Here is a 14,456-nt window from a genome sequence, read left to right on the forward strand (position 1 = left end):
AAATTATATAAAATCATATACCTATTATAAAAGATTAAAAAACCAGATAACTCTGTTCTCTATATTGTGATAATATTTGGTATTTTAAACATTAGGATAACTGTATAAGGTGTGCATATTTTTCAAAAATAAATATTTGTAAAAAAGATACAAAAAGTTGTACATTATAATAAATGTATAAATAGATAAGTATAATATTGGATGTAGACAGTACTAGACATGTATAGTTTTTAACTTACTTGGAAGACATATTCAACCATATGCCACTAGCGCCCTCAACCTCCTCCAGGTATAAGCAATTGAGTATTATAAGTACAACCAAAGAGGAAATTGAGGAAATAGTGATGACAATTTATCGCTCTTTACGTTAGGTACTCGAAGCACATTAAATTTTTGATTTACAGTAATATTCGTCTTTCGTCGAATAATATTTTAATAAATTGTATTATTATTTTAAATAAATGAAAAAGTTAGGCAAGTAGATACCGGCTCGGTATATTAGGTATCGAGTGGAATTCGTAATTGAGTTATAATATGAATTTAATTAGATTTTAATTCAATGATAAACCATTTCCACTACATATACGACGATAAACAACTCTGAGCGAAGACTGTCTAAATGTCAGCAACCATGGTCACGAAACAATTATTTTAATAATATAATATTGGGTTTAAGTAAAAATTCCCGTTTTACCTTAAGTTTTTCCCGATTATAAAAAAAAGTACTGGAAAAGTACCAGATGTTTACAAACATGACACTTGTGTAGTGTATATTGTGTACATGGTTAATAGGTCCAATAATAATAGTCAAAAAAAAAAAAAAAACTAAAATGTTCAATATTATATACACATCTCTAATAGTTATTGATTATTCCATATATGAATTACATAATGTTATTTTTAATGTATCAATGACATTACATATTTGTCATAGCTTGCAGCAGGTGCTTATTTTATTTTGTTCTTTGTCATATTTTTTTCGTCAATCTGGTATAATAAATTTTTTTAATATTCTAATTGTTTTCAAACTGACGACGCAAAGCATTAACCAAAGATAATTTTGTCAAACTATTTGGATAGGTACTTAAAATACTTGGATGAAATCATAATTTATTTTCACTCAAATTTTATAATATAATGTACTTTTATTTAAAAACAAAAACAAATAATTTACCTATATTACTTATGCAATATAATAAAAATAATAACAATTTAATTTTTCCCGATTCAATCACAAAGGAAAAAAAAATTTTACACTTGCACGGTTATTATATTTACAATAATAGGTATTAATTAATAATTATTTACTTTAACAAAAATTATAAACCCACATGCAACATGCATTTAACAATTATTTATAATTTTCATTTTGAACAAATCAATTAACAAAAAAAACCGGTCATTATATTACATTACAAGTATAGGAGCGCATCAGAGGAGCTTAGCCCCCCCCCCCCCAAATTCAATTAAATTATATTTATATATGTATAAACCAGGTAAATGGTTATTAAGGTACAGTATACGTAAAATTGGTTTTGGTACAAAAATATACTATTCAAACAAACTAAAACAAAGAATTATGCACAAGAAGAAAAAACAAACGCATAAGTTAAAAGCCCTGCCTTTAGCACATACATACTAAAATCTGTAAGAACTGAAAATTAAATGAAAAATAGTTAAATTGTAAATAATTTAAACTTACAAAAATACATTTTTAAGTATAAAACCCAAACATATTACATCACATTGTTCATTATTATTTACTACATATATTTATTTAAAATAACACTATATATATTTACCAACATTATCAATGATTATAATATAGAAGTCAAACAAAAAAAAATTGAAACTAGCTCGTTATTAACTTCCCTATTAGTTGACACTTAATATATTATGAATATTTCCCAATGTCTCATAAGCTTAATTTAATTAGATGACACAATTTTACTCCCAACTAAACAATTAACTAACATGATTTGAGTATTTAAATTTGAAATTTTGTTTTGTTTAAATATTTTGGCTAAAGTACAATTCTCCAAGTCCAATATTATTTGATTTCAATATTTAAAATTAAATAGTTGATAATATTATTATATTTTCAAAGAAAAAGGTATCCACAATTGGAAATCAAGTTAATTAATTCATGCAAATATTCAGAAATTAATCAATAATCATAGTATGAAATGATTCATTATTATTTATTAGTTCATTATCTTGGTACTCATAATCTCAAATTCCAAACAATAATTTAATAATGTATTACTCAAATATTGGGAAAAATAATGATGATCATAGAAATATAAATAAGACAGTTACATTTAAAGAATATAAATAAAAGGTTTAAATAAAACAAAATTGTACAAAAGCAAAAGACAATAAAGATTGTTTTGAATAGACATAAAAATGAAACAATGATAAATATGTATGTAAAATATACAAAAAGCAATGAAGTTTTAAATTTAATACTAAGTATGACTAAAAAAGCAAAATACTAATGCTAATAAGTAAATTGTTTAAAATGTATTACAACTTAAGAAACATTTAAATGAATAATAAATATACTATACATATATTAAACATATACTTAACTATACCAAAAATATGTCTTTGTAAAGATTAGTAAACCTTATAAAACAAGATTATACAAATTAAGGTAACAAAAGTAAACATACTAAAATTACAAATAGTATCAAAATTAAAGTTTTTTCCGTCTCTTCATCATTTGTTTTTCTCTTCGAATATCTGCTAAATCTTCCAAAAGCCCTAAAAGAAAAATAATTTATAAAAGAAATCAATATAGATTAGATAATTTATACAGTTAATTAAATTATTTTAAGATAATTATAAATTGTGTAGGATTTTTACATTTCTATGACTACAAAGTAAAAAATTATGTTAATATTTAAAAAGGTTTAATAAACACATAGGTATATGTAATAGATTTTATTTCAAATGTAAAACATTCCTTACCAGCTCTAGCACTTTTATACTCTTCTTTTTGAAGAGTACGGTAATCAGATTCCATGCATTCATCATCTTCATCCATTCCTCTATATCTAAAAATGTAAATGAAAATAATGATTACAACATATTCAAAAAGCTACTTATTAGATAAATAATTTTACTTTGATTTGTCGTATTTGAAAATTTCTGAAATAACTTTGGAGTAATCAGCTTCATCTTCAGGCCCATCATCAATAAAGTCATCCAATTCAGAATCATACTCGTCCGAATCTGATTCAATAACTTGACGTTTGTTTCGCATCGGCATATGCCGATCATCTCGCCTTCTCATATCAGGAGGTGGAAATTGTTTAGGAATCATATCTCTGGGTGGAAATTGTTTAGGAATCATATCTCTGGGTGGGAACTGCTTAGGCACCATGTCTCTAGGTGGGAACTGCTTAGGTTTCATATCTCTAGGAGGAAATTGTTTAGGTGCCATTTCCTTAGGTGGTAGTTGTCTAGGTTTAGTATTATTACTGGTCTGTAACTTTTTAGATTTATCAACTGACATTGGGACATATTTATCGTTTGAACTGGTAGGTTTTGATTTCATATTTTGAGAAGACATTGGTCTAGGACTGTATTTTTCAGTTGAATTCTTAATTGCACTAGGTGTATATCGTTCACTAGAAGGCGAGCTTTTTACTTTGGGCACGTATCTTTCTGATTGTACACTACTTTTAAGTTTTGGTGAATATTTCTCATCAGCTGAGAATTTTGATTTAGGCACATATCTTTCAGTGAGTGTTTGTTTTGAAACATTTTTATCAGAAGGTATTAAGCTCTTAGGTTTTGAAGAATATTTGTCAGGTGGTGGACTTCTCGATTGAGGCACATATCTTTCAGTAGGAGTTGATTTTGACACGTATTTATTTGAAGACATTGAACTTTTGGGTTTTGGAGAATATTTGTCAGGTGGTGGACTTCTCGATTGAGGCACATATCTTTCAGTAGGAGTTGATTTTGACACGTATTTATTTGAAGACATTGAACTTTTGGGTTTTGGAGAATACTTCTCAGCTGGAGGACTTCTAGATTTAGGCACATATCTTTCAGTAGGGGTTGGTTTTGAAACATATTTATCAGATGCCATTGAACTCTTGGGTTTTGGCGAATACTTGTCAGACGATGAACTTCTAGATTGAGATACATATCTATCATTGTTTGAGATACCTCTAGATTTTGGTGAAAAATTATTTTCAACAGAATTTTTAGCTTTAGGTATATATTGATCATTGATTGATTTTGGTTTTGGTGAATAACGATCATCATTAGAATTATACCTTTTTTCATTAATCATACTTGGTTCTAATGAACTTTTAGAAGTGGTTCTATTACCATTTGAGTTCATTCGTGAACTTTCAGAATTATTTAATGACCTAGGCACATATTTATCATTTTTACTATTATTATTTAGCTCTTTACTAATTTTATAATCTTTAGACCATACAGAAGCACTCTTTTTCAGTTTATCCTCTGCGTGTATATCAACTTTCGAAGAAGAGGCAGATGATTTTTGAATCCTTTCAACTGATTTAATTTCTTTGGGTCTATCAGTCGTAACAGGTAAGGGTTTGCCTTGTCGCCTAGCTTGTCTTATTTCTTCAATTCTCTTTTCTTCTAAATATTTTTGTCTTTCTTTTTTGGTCATCATAGGTAAAGGTTCTTCCTTCTTAGGTTTTTCAATTATTATAGGTTCATATTGTTTTTTTTCAGCAATTTTAAGTAATTCTTGAAAATTTAATGGTGGAGGTTGTGATGGTCGTTTTTTGATTTTTTCTGTATTAATATCAGGTTTGGATTTTTTTTGCTGTGGTTCAACACTATCCTGATAATCTTCCCCATTATCTATGTCCTTAGGTTTTCTTTTTCTTTTATGTGGCAGTAATTGATCTTCTTCTTCTTTCAACAATGCTGCTCTAACACGATCCTAAAATAAATAATTAAATAATCAGTATTTCTTACAAAACAACTATAAAAAAAAAGAATTTAATACAGTTAATATTTTGAATATGATTTAAAAAATATACTTAAATGGTAGATCAAATACAAATTAAAATTACATTTATTTATAAATATTTGAAATCTCTGATTATAAAATTTATAAATGTAAATTTGTAGTGGTTCATTAATGCTATGTTTAATAATTTATATGATAAATTTTAAGTATCAAATATTTAAATCATATATGATTAACTTTATATTTTATTTTAATATTAACTTATTACATAGTCATTACATACTCATAGAATAAATGACAAATTAATAATTACCAAATATTAAATTGTGATATAATCACTATTTTATTTATTTTAAATTGTTAAGTATACAACAGCGTAAAATTTCTCATTTTTAAACTACAATTCAAATTACATAAGCATGAACTATTAAAAAACCAAAAGTACTAAAAATATATTCATCTAATACCATAATTATCAGCAAATTAAAGTTGATAACAAATTTATATGAATAGTTTCTATAATAGTTTATACATAAAAAAACATATATAATGCACTTGATTTATATTTTTAGAATTTTTATTTTATTATATGATTCAAATGTTGATAATTATTTATTTATTTATACACAGTGGAACTTGAAATATTTTGAAATCTTAAAGGACCAAAAACAATTTGCCATAGGTATTAAACTTTGAGTTAATTTAAAGTATACATAAAAATTTAAATAATAATGATTATTTCTTAAGAGAAATTTTTATTCATAATAATTATGTATACAACAGTATACATAGATACAACAAAAAAAATTAGATGTTCATAAAAATATATACAACAATCATGATTATATATAACGATAGGTTGACAGTAAACTGAACATTAAAAATAAAATCAAGAATGAGTAAAATCGGTGTTATTTATTGGTTATTAGCTAAACTTTAATTAAATATCAATGTTATTATTGAGTTGTAGCTCAATAATAAAAAAGTTATTAAGCTCTGTCATTTATCTTATATTTTATTGCATAGGCATTGTAAACTTTATCTAATCTGTCATACATACAATTTAGTCAAAAGTAATAGGCAATGGGTACTAGATAATAATTTTAACTTATAGAAAAATGCAATATACTAAAATAAATTAATATGAAAATTTAATGCTGAATGATTAGTACTGGAAAAAAATTCAACACAGAAACTTAGGGATAGTGACTTATAAGGTTCTATTGTATTGGATAAATATGAAAAACTAATTAAGCCATAAATATAGATATTACATCTTTTGAAAATATAATGCTGAATAAATTTCAAATTTATAAGATACAATTAATATCATAGGTAATATTAAAACAACCAATAAATTCTATAATAATATATTATAATGTTGTATTAAGTACTTAAATTTTTATTCACTATTTATTTTATTATACTTTTATCTCAAGCCAAATTACATACTTTTGTACCAGAAATGTCATGACTTCTGTGATTAGCAGTTTTTACACTTCTTGTATCAGCTGGAGTATTTACATATTTGTTCATAATATTGTTATATATGGCCATGGCATCTTTAGAAACATATCCATAGTCATCTTCATCCGGTTGATTAAATCCTATAATTAATTAAACATTAAGTATAATGTATATATATATATTATAAAATACTAAAAAAATAATAATGCTTAACAATAATCAAACCAACAATCTTTAAAATAATTGAATTCATCAACTTAAATTTAAATAAATTTTAATAATTTTTAAATATTTTAAAAAACAAATATTATTATGTCTCAAAAGTCAAGGGGCATGCCAAAATAGTATATAAACATCCAAACATATAATAGTAGTTTAAAACTTTAAAATATATAGATATGAACCTGTATAGTTTTTGCTTCACCACAAAGCATGTACTGACCTACCAAATTTTAATTAAGTAATAATTCTCAAACCTACTCAATATGAGCTCTATCTTAACAAAAATATATATACGAGTGTATATATTATAACTATACATATAATATACAAAAATAATTAATATCGATATAAATCAGTTTTAAATGATGATTGTAAAAATATTAGTATTCATCACAATTGTTAATATTATATAACATACATTTAAGCTTAAATTAACAAACATAATATTGTAGAAAATATTTATCAAATAAATTTAAATGTGGTGAAACAGTGAAAATATATATATAATCCATAGAAAATGGATAACTCACAATTTTTATTGTTATTATATTACTATACTGTTATTACTGTCAACATAATTAAAAAGAATGTGTAATATAATTTAAATAAAAGCACTATAAAAGAAATATTATTTTACATAAATAATTATATTATAGTAAGTAGTTGTTGTACTAACCAGCCATGGTAACAGATGTATTAACATCATCTTTAGCATCCTCGATAACTGATTTATTTGCTGACTTAGTTCGGTTTAACATAGACTGAACCCTTTTGAATGATTTCCTATCTTGACTACGCAACAATATTAATTCATCTTTTTTTTTCTGTTCTTCTATTTGTTTGAGTCTATCTTCTTCATCTTTTTTAGCTAAAAACCTCTTAATACTATCAGACAATTGTCTACTTTCTTTTGTTTCTTTTTTCGGTGGATCCAATGATGCTTTGAAATATCTAACCTGGACAAAATAAAATATTTGTATAATTATAAAGTATAAAATGTAAATTTGAGTTCTTTCTAGTCTTTTTATAATAATTTGGCCTGTTCTTTTAATAAAAAAACACATCAAATACTATAATCTTAGTGACAATAAACTGAAATATATGCAATGTTAAAATAAATTATTTGATTTTTTGGTTTTAATTTATCATAACCTTGTAATAAAGTGATATTTATAAGCAAACGCATCAAAAAGCAAACAAGTTTGCTCCAACACTATATATTTTTCGACTTGAATAGATGAAGAATAATATAGATTAAACTTATTACAACACATTACATCATACCTAACCAAGAGTTAAATAGGCTTATGGTAGTAAGTAATTATTAATTTTTGTTTGATTGAAAGGTAAGTGACCAAGCTGACTAATTTAGCTACCTTCAAAAAAAAAAATAGTTTTGATGAACATAAATGATGCTCAATATGGTAGTTAAAATGTGTAATGGAATTTACGTCTTACACAGCTATAAATCAACACAGACGTGCAATATTAGATATTTTAATTAAAACAACAAGTAAACAGGTCATTTAATTGTATGATTTTAACTTGTCATTTAAAACTAAAAAAATTTGTTTAACCCTAACTAATAATTTTTTAATCACTTACTTCATTGTCTCTTGTGTTGTTTTTTTGTGCCTGGTATAGTAAAGTGTGAAAATCCATTATCGCAACAAGTGAATGGCGATGCAATTACAGCCAATATTCCATTACCTAACTAGAACGAAATATCAAAATACTAAAAAATCATATTGAACATAATTAATGGTAAATCAACGACCGTTTAAATAAAATATTTAGACCAAAAAGAGTCGAATAAATGAATAAAATTATTATTGTTGTATCGAAAAAAATTCACATTTTACTATTATTACTACTTATTAAAGACTAGAACATGAATCACAAATGGTACGACGTCGACTGAGTCGACTGATATTAAAATTAAACCATTAAGGTTGTAGAAAGTTTGTTTGAAGTTATCAGCACACACAATTATTTAAATCGTGCCACCACATTTTACTTAAGTCGGGATAGGTACATTGATAATATTATGTTTTATCTCGTATACGCCACATGTTCAATTGTGAAGAATAAACATTGAAACAGCTGTAAATGCCTGTAATAGCAACAGCTGTTCCCGAGTCATACATTTATTTAGTTGCGTTGATATTTTATCAAAATGTATGAATGAACGATAACTATTATCATAATCACTATTATCGGTATGCTTACACATGTTTTTACAGGTTAAGATATTATACAATAAATTTGTGTAATGCATTCGCTTGGGACCGGGGCAAGTTTCCGATAATTTTAAATTGTTCATAGCTTTATAGTGATTGTTTACCGAATTTTACCAGTCGGCCGTCACAGTCTCCGCCGCAAATTGTTATAATTCCTAATTTATTATACATACTATGTAAGTAGGCGTCTGCAAATTCCATACCAAAGTTTCATCAGTAACATAACATCGAAATATTATTTGAACTCTACAACGGAGTTGATCGAAAATGAAAGCGATCGGTAGTAGTTTTTCGGTTAATTTTCGACGTGCTTTGTGCAACAACACCACCATACGAACATATCTATCGGATATTAAACAGTCAGATACAAAGGGTTCAAACAAGAAACAATCAAACAATGATCTGTTGAACAGCATTAAACCGCATGCTCGCAGTGGAGTATTGTCAGTTGTTGAAAAAGATGACAATGGATTTCCTTCGTATCTCATACTTAAAGAAACTAGTCCCTTACTGAGGTTAGTATTAAATCTGTTAGTAGTGTTAGTACTGACTACTCTGTATTATAATAATCATTAAAAATTTGACACGTATGGCACATCTCTTTAGAACTCTTACAATCTCAACACTATTAAATCCAAACTCACTTAAATTTAATATTTATCACTACTGCAGAAATTATATCATTTCTGAATTCACGATGAAAAATTGTGTGTGTAGTCATTTCAATTGAGAACAGTTAAATAACTTTTAAAATTAATGTTTTGTTTCAGTCAAGCCATGATTAGTATTAAAAACAAAAAAAGACGTCAACAAAATAATGGCATACTTTTAGAAGGTAAACGTCTGATACAAGATGCATTAAATGCTAGTGTAAAGCCAAAACAAATATTCTTCAGTCAGAAGAGAGTTTTAGAAAACTTATGTTTACCTGAAGAGCTACGAGATCTCCCAGTCGAAAGTACAATATTTTATAAGACTCCTTACAAAATGATTCAATTATTTTCAGAGACTGAGACTTCTCAAGGAATAATGGGTAAGACTATAGAATAAACATATAATGTTTAATAATATTAAAACTTTAATAATTGTATTTTTAAATATTTAGGTATCTTTGAATTTCCAACTATTGATCATAGAGTCCGAAAAAAATCATTTCCAATCACAGTAATATGTGATAATATTCGCGAACCTGGTAATTTAGGGGCTGTGTTAAGAACTGTAACAGCTGTTGGCGCATCACAAATTATTTTAATGAAAGGTAAAAAATAAAATTAAAAATTATTTTTAAAAATGGACTATTGCCGTTATTTATTGTCTCTATCTTTCATAAGTGCTGCATAAAAAAAAATCTATTTTACATACATCAATGCAATCAATACAATAAATTTATTAATATTATTTTAAAAATAGAGGTATCAGATTTGGATTTAGTGTGAATTTATGTGTATCAAATTATCAAGCCATTATTTACTATGTTGCACGTCATGTGAAAGACCGAGACAACAATTTTTGGTACCCAATCTTTGTATTGTCACATTTTATATTTTGCAGCATGTTTCAAAAACCAATTTAATCTTGTTGTTTAGGTTGTACTGATTTGTGGGGAGATAAAGTATTGAGAGCTGGTTGTGGTGCACATTTCAGGATGAAAATATTATCAGATGTCAGCTGGAGCAATTTGCAAAATATCAAAGGTCAAGTCTGTTTGGCCGATAACAACTTAGGGAGCAACATTGATGATTCGAATACCGATGAAGATACAAATGTAAATGTTTTTAGAAAAACAGCTCCAATTGAATTACCAATAGCTCCTTACTATGAAGTAGATTACTGTAAAACCACTCCTTTGATACTCATTATTGGAGGTGAGACACACGGGTTAAGTGATGAAGGGTATGAGTTTGCCAAAAAACGAAAAGGTATCCGCATAAACATTCCACTTGAAAATGGAATAGAAAGCTTAAACTCTGCAACAGCTGTAGGTATATTATGTTTTGAAGTCAGAAAACAAATGTTAAACTTAATAAAAAGTGAACAAGAAGTCGATGAAATTGAACAAGCATGTTAAGATTATATAGTTTTAGAATTTATATTGTATAAAATAATTTGTTTATGTGAATAAATGAAAAAGAAAATAGGTATTATAAATATGTTAAATTTATATAGTCAACAACAAAGATAAACTTCTTGCATAAATTTTATTTTTTTCAAATACTTGACCCTTTAAAATAAATGTTAATTTATTTTTATTTTTTCACCCACTATTAATCATGTAAGCAAGAATTACTTATTAACCCTATAATGTATGGTGTTACCTTTCGAGGACAACTTGATATATCCATATTAATATGTTATAATACATAATGTTTCATCAGCCCACTGAGTATTTAGAAGTTTTAATAGCCCATAACTTATTAAAATGGGTTGGAGTAAATAAATGTAATACCTTCTAACAACATTTAGACTTAGTTTAGCAGTTATTCTCGCTCAGTCCAGGTCTATAAGAGGATACTTAAAATTTACTACTGCTGAATCTATAATGAACATTATAGGATATCCAAGGAAGTCCAATATTTAAAAAAAAAAGTGTATTGATTTAAGATAATAGATACTAAAATGTTACGTACATACATTTAGGCTAGGTTCACATGGACGCGCGTACACGCGCGTTAGCCCGCCGCAAAACGCGCGTATGACCGTTCAGATAGCTGCGTTTTACGCGCGTTGAATAAAGCAGTGTAAGTAATAAATAATAGATATCAAAGTAAATAATATTTTAGTACAGTTCAGACATCCATCGAGAATGGACGTAGTAGATGCTGTGTGTTTATGGGTTGTCCACCGAAGGATAAGAAGACAAAGACAAAAAAGGGAAAGAAAATATTGGGTTCATCCAATTTTAAAAACAAGACTTTCTTTTAGTCTTTATATTACCTTATATCCAAAACTTCGAGAACACAATGACAAATTTTTTAATTATTTTAGAATGTCTATTAAATCATTTGATGATCTATTAGACATAATTAAAGATGATCTAGAAGCTGATGAAAATGCAATAAGATATTGCATATCACCAAACGAAAAACTTATCGTCACTTTAAGGTAAGTCTGTGTAAATTATTATAACTAATAATAATTAAGGGAAATTAAACAAAAATTTTGCTTAAATTATTATTTACTGAAATATATTTTTATACTACTTTTATTATAAAACAAAGTAAATTTTAATATCACCATATGAAAGAAAAAACATTTTAATGTTAAAATTTAAAACAAAATAAAAAAATCAACCTTTAACGTTTAACAAAATTAAAAAGAAGTACTTATATAAATAGAATCACTTTATATATTTTTTAAATTATATTTTCATCCAAATATATCAAGATCTGACGACTCTTGAGAAATGTCACTGGCAGGTGATGGTACTATATTATTTTGGTTCATTTGAGTGTACATTTGATGAGGCGTACCATACGGAACTGCAGTTGTGTAATTTGGATGATCGTATTGTGAATATGTAAATCGTGGTGTATATTGTTGACTGTATGCTGTAGCTAAATGGTTAGATTGAGAGATATTTGTAGTATTTAGAGGGTGAGATTGAGTTGAAACTGACTGATACTACAATTGGTAATCAATAAAGGACTGACCGTTTTCAGGTTTATGGTACAATAAATAGGCAATAACTTTAAATTAAAAAATGAATCTAAATATTTTAATATTTAGAAATATATAATTGTACATAGTAAACAATTTATACAACCGATGTTATCATGGCAATGTTTTAATTAATTTAATAAATAATATTTTTGAACTAATATAATATGATAATATTATCATTGATATTTAATAAATGTTTACCTACCTATAATTGCCTATTATGCCTTAATCTATATAAATAGGTATTTGATGAAAATTGTTACGATTAATTATTATTTACCTAATTGCAAAAAAAAATACTTCTTTTCCTGTTTTATTTGTTGTACCAACTTAGCCATTTAACGATCGTTTTGAAAAGCACTTACTATAAATTTTCAATTTTAACCTTAAAGTACCAACTAGATAAATTTTCTATCAAAAACCACTCAAAGTTGAAAATCGAAGAATTTTTCTGCTATAAAAGCATATTAAAGTAGGTAGGTATAGAACGTGTATGTGTATACGTTATTATAAAACCAATACCTTTATCACTTCGCTTATAGAATTAAAAATGTCACAGTAAAAACTGAACAGATGAATCTACGGCCGGTTAGGTAATATAATTATATCTAAGTAAAGAAGTGTAGATTACAGTTTTTAATTTAAACAATTAATGTTAACTGATATACATCATATTGTATATTTGTATTCATGTACATTGTACACAAAGTCAAAGACGGAAACAAAGGCGCCCATAGGTAAATTCTCAAAGGGGAGACAAAATTTTAATTTATCAATCCATTTATAAATGGAAATGGCTATATCAAGGTATATGATATATATATATATATATATATGATATATGGCTATATCCACCTTGGGCTATATGTATATTATATAGGCTCTGTAATCTAAAGTGTATATTTTTTTCTATGGTGTACACTGTACACATACATAATATACATATTGTATCTATGGCAATACACAATATTTTAAGAATTTATAATTATCCATAGAATATAAACGAAAAAGCATGTTGTTATTTATAGCTAATAACCTGATTTTTCACAGTAATTAAATCGATTTTTTTTTTTTTTTTAATTATAGATTATCTTATATTACATTAATTTTCAAATTTTATCTAAATAAATAAATAAATTCTGATCATAGTAAACAATATACTAAAATTTTCAACATTTTCCAGGGGGACATGTCCCTCCCTTGCCCCCCCCCCCCATATGGATACTCTTGGACGGAAGACTGAATACTGAAATGAAAATGAGAATCGCGCTTTAAAAATTTACGCCCCGATTGATTTGATAATATTATACAACAAAAAAAAGCACAGCCATCCCATTCAATATTAATATTATTATTATTGTATTATTTTTATAGTTGTAAAAAAATAAATGTTCCTATTTTTAATAATTACATGTTTATCATTAAATTAAGTTAGATTAAAATATGTAAATTTGTTTGTTTTAAATGTTCGTATGGAAGCCGTATATTTTATTTCAAAGTCAAAACGAGCCGTGGATCCAAAATGGTTGACAACCACTGATTTATAAAATTAAAGAAAGAAAGAAGTGTTAAAAAAAGCTTTGACGTGGATCAATACTTGGGAATTAAATTTAAACAATAATTTTATGAAAAAGGATGTTTTTTGACACAAACTACAGCTGATGGCTTCAAAATATCTATTATCTAAGTCAATCCTAGATATGGATTATTTATTATAAAACTGTAATTTTATGTATGTTTTGAGTTTTGACAGTCAAATTAAACCAAGATTGTCTGAAAGTAAAAATTTTTTTTTTTTTTATTTTACATATTATGCACATACACAATCTATACATTTTGCACAATAAGCGTATAAGATAAGAGTTTAAAAAAAAAAAAACATGGATTGCTTGAGGAAG

The 14,456-nt window shown here is 26.3% G+C and overlaps 3 protein-coding genes across 3 annotated transcripts in view; 1 reads left to right on the top strand and 2 right to left on the bottom strand.

The window, feature by feature from the left end:
- The window catches only part of LOC114131757 (neuroligin-4, X-linked-like), a 502,436-nt gene that overhangs the window by 450,542 nt on the left and 37,438 nt on the right, over nt 1–14,456 (bottom strand). The gene's annotated exons all lie outside the window — the stretch shown is intronic.
- Nucleotides 1,114–8,778, bottom strand: LOC114130320 (protein SPT2 homolog). The gene is made up of 6 exons (XM_050199851.1): nt 8,264–8,778; nt 7,335–7,614; nt 6,422–6,576; nt 3,129–4,939; nt 2,974–3,059; nt 1,114–2,766 (listed from the first exon to the last, which is right to left on the bottom strand). The coding sequence occupies exons 1-6, from the start codon at nt 8,318–8,320 to the stop codon at nt 2,699–2,701; spliced, it is 2,457 nt and encodes an 818-aa protein (XP_050055808.1). The 5' UTR covers nt 8,321–8,778; the 3' UTR covers nt 1,114–2,698.
- LOC114130317 (rRNA methyltransferase 3, mitochondrial) lies at nt 8,947–11,356 on the top strand. Its single transcript, XM_027995265.2, has 4 exons — nt 8,947–9,413; nt 9,669–9,931; nt 10,004–10,156; nt 10,485–11,356. The coding sequence occupies exons 1-4, from the start codon at nt 9,166–9,168 to the stop codon at nt 10,964–10,966; spliced, it is 1,146 nt and encodes a 381-aa protein (XP_027851066.2). The 5' UTR covers nt 8,947–9,165; the 3' UTR covers nt 10,967–11,356.

This window comes from Aphis gossypii, chromosome 2 (genome assembly GCF_020184175.1).
Source record: "Aphis gossypii isolate Hap1 chromosome 2, ASM2018417v2, whole genome shotgun sequence".
Taxonomy (NCBI): domain Eukaryota; kingdom Metazoa; phylum Arthropoda; class Insecta; order Hemiptera; family Aphididae; genus Aphis; species Aphis gossypii.

Coding starts and splice junctions, on each gene's coding strand:
- LOC114130320 (XM_050199851.1), bottom strand. CDS start 8,320: ATGGATTTTCACACTTTACTATACCAGGCACAAAAAAACAACACAAGA. Junction 6,577..7,334: donor TACATCTGTTACCATGGCTG/GTTAGTACAACA, acceptor AATTAATTATAG/GATTTAATCAACCGGATGAA. Junction 4,940..6,421: donor ATGACATTTCTGGTACAAAA/GTATGTAATTTG, acceptor TATTTATTTTAG/GATCGTGTTAGAGCAGCATT.
- LOC114130317 (XM_027995265.2), top strand. CDS start 9,166: ATGAAAGCGATCGGTAGTAGTTTTTCGGTTAATTTTCGACGTGCTTTG. Junction 9,414..9,668: donor GAAACTAGTCCCTTACTGAG/GTTAGTATTAAA, acceptor GTTTTGTTTCAG/TCAAGCCATGATTAGTATTA. Junction 9,932..10,003: donor GACTTCTCAAGGAATAATGG/GTAAGACTATAG, acceptor TTAAATATTTAG/GTATCTTTGAATTTCCAACT.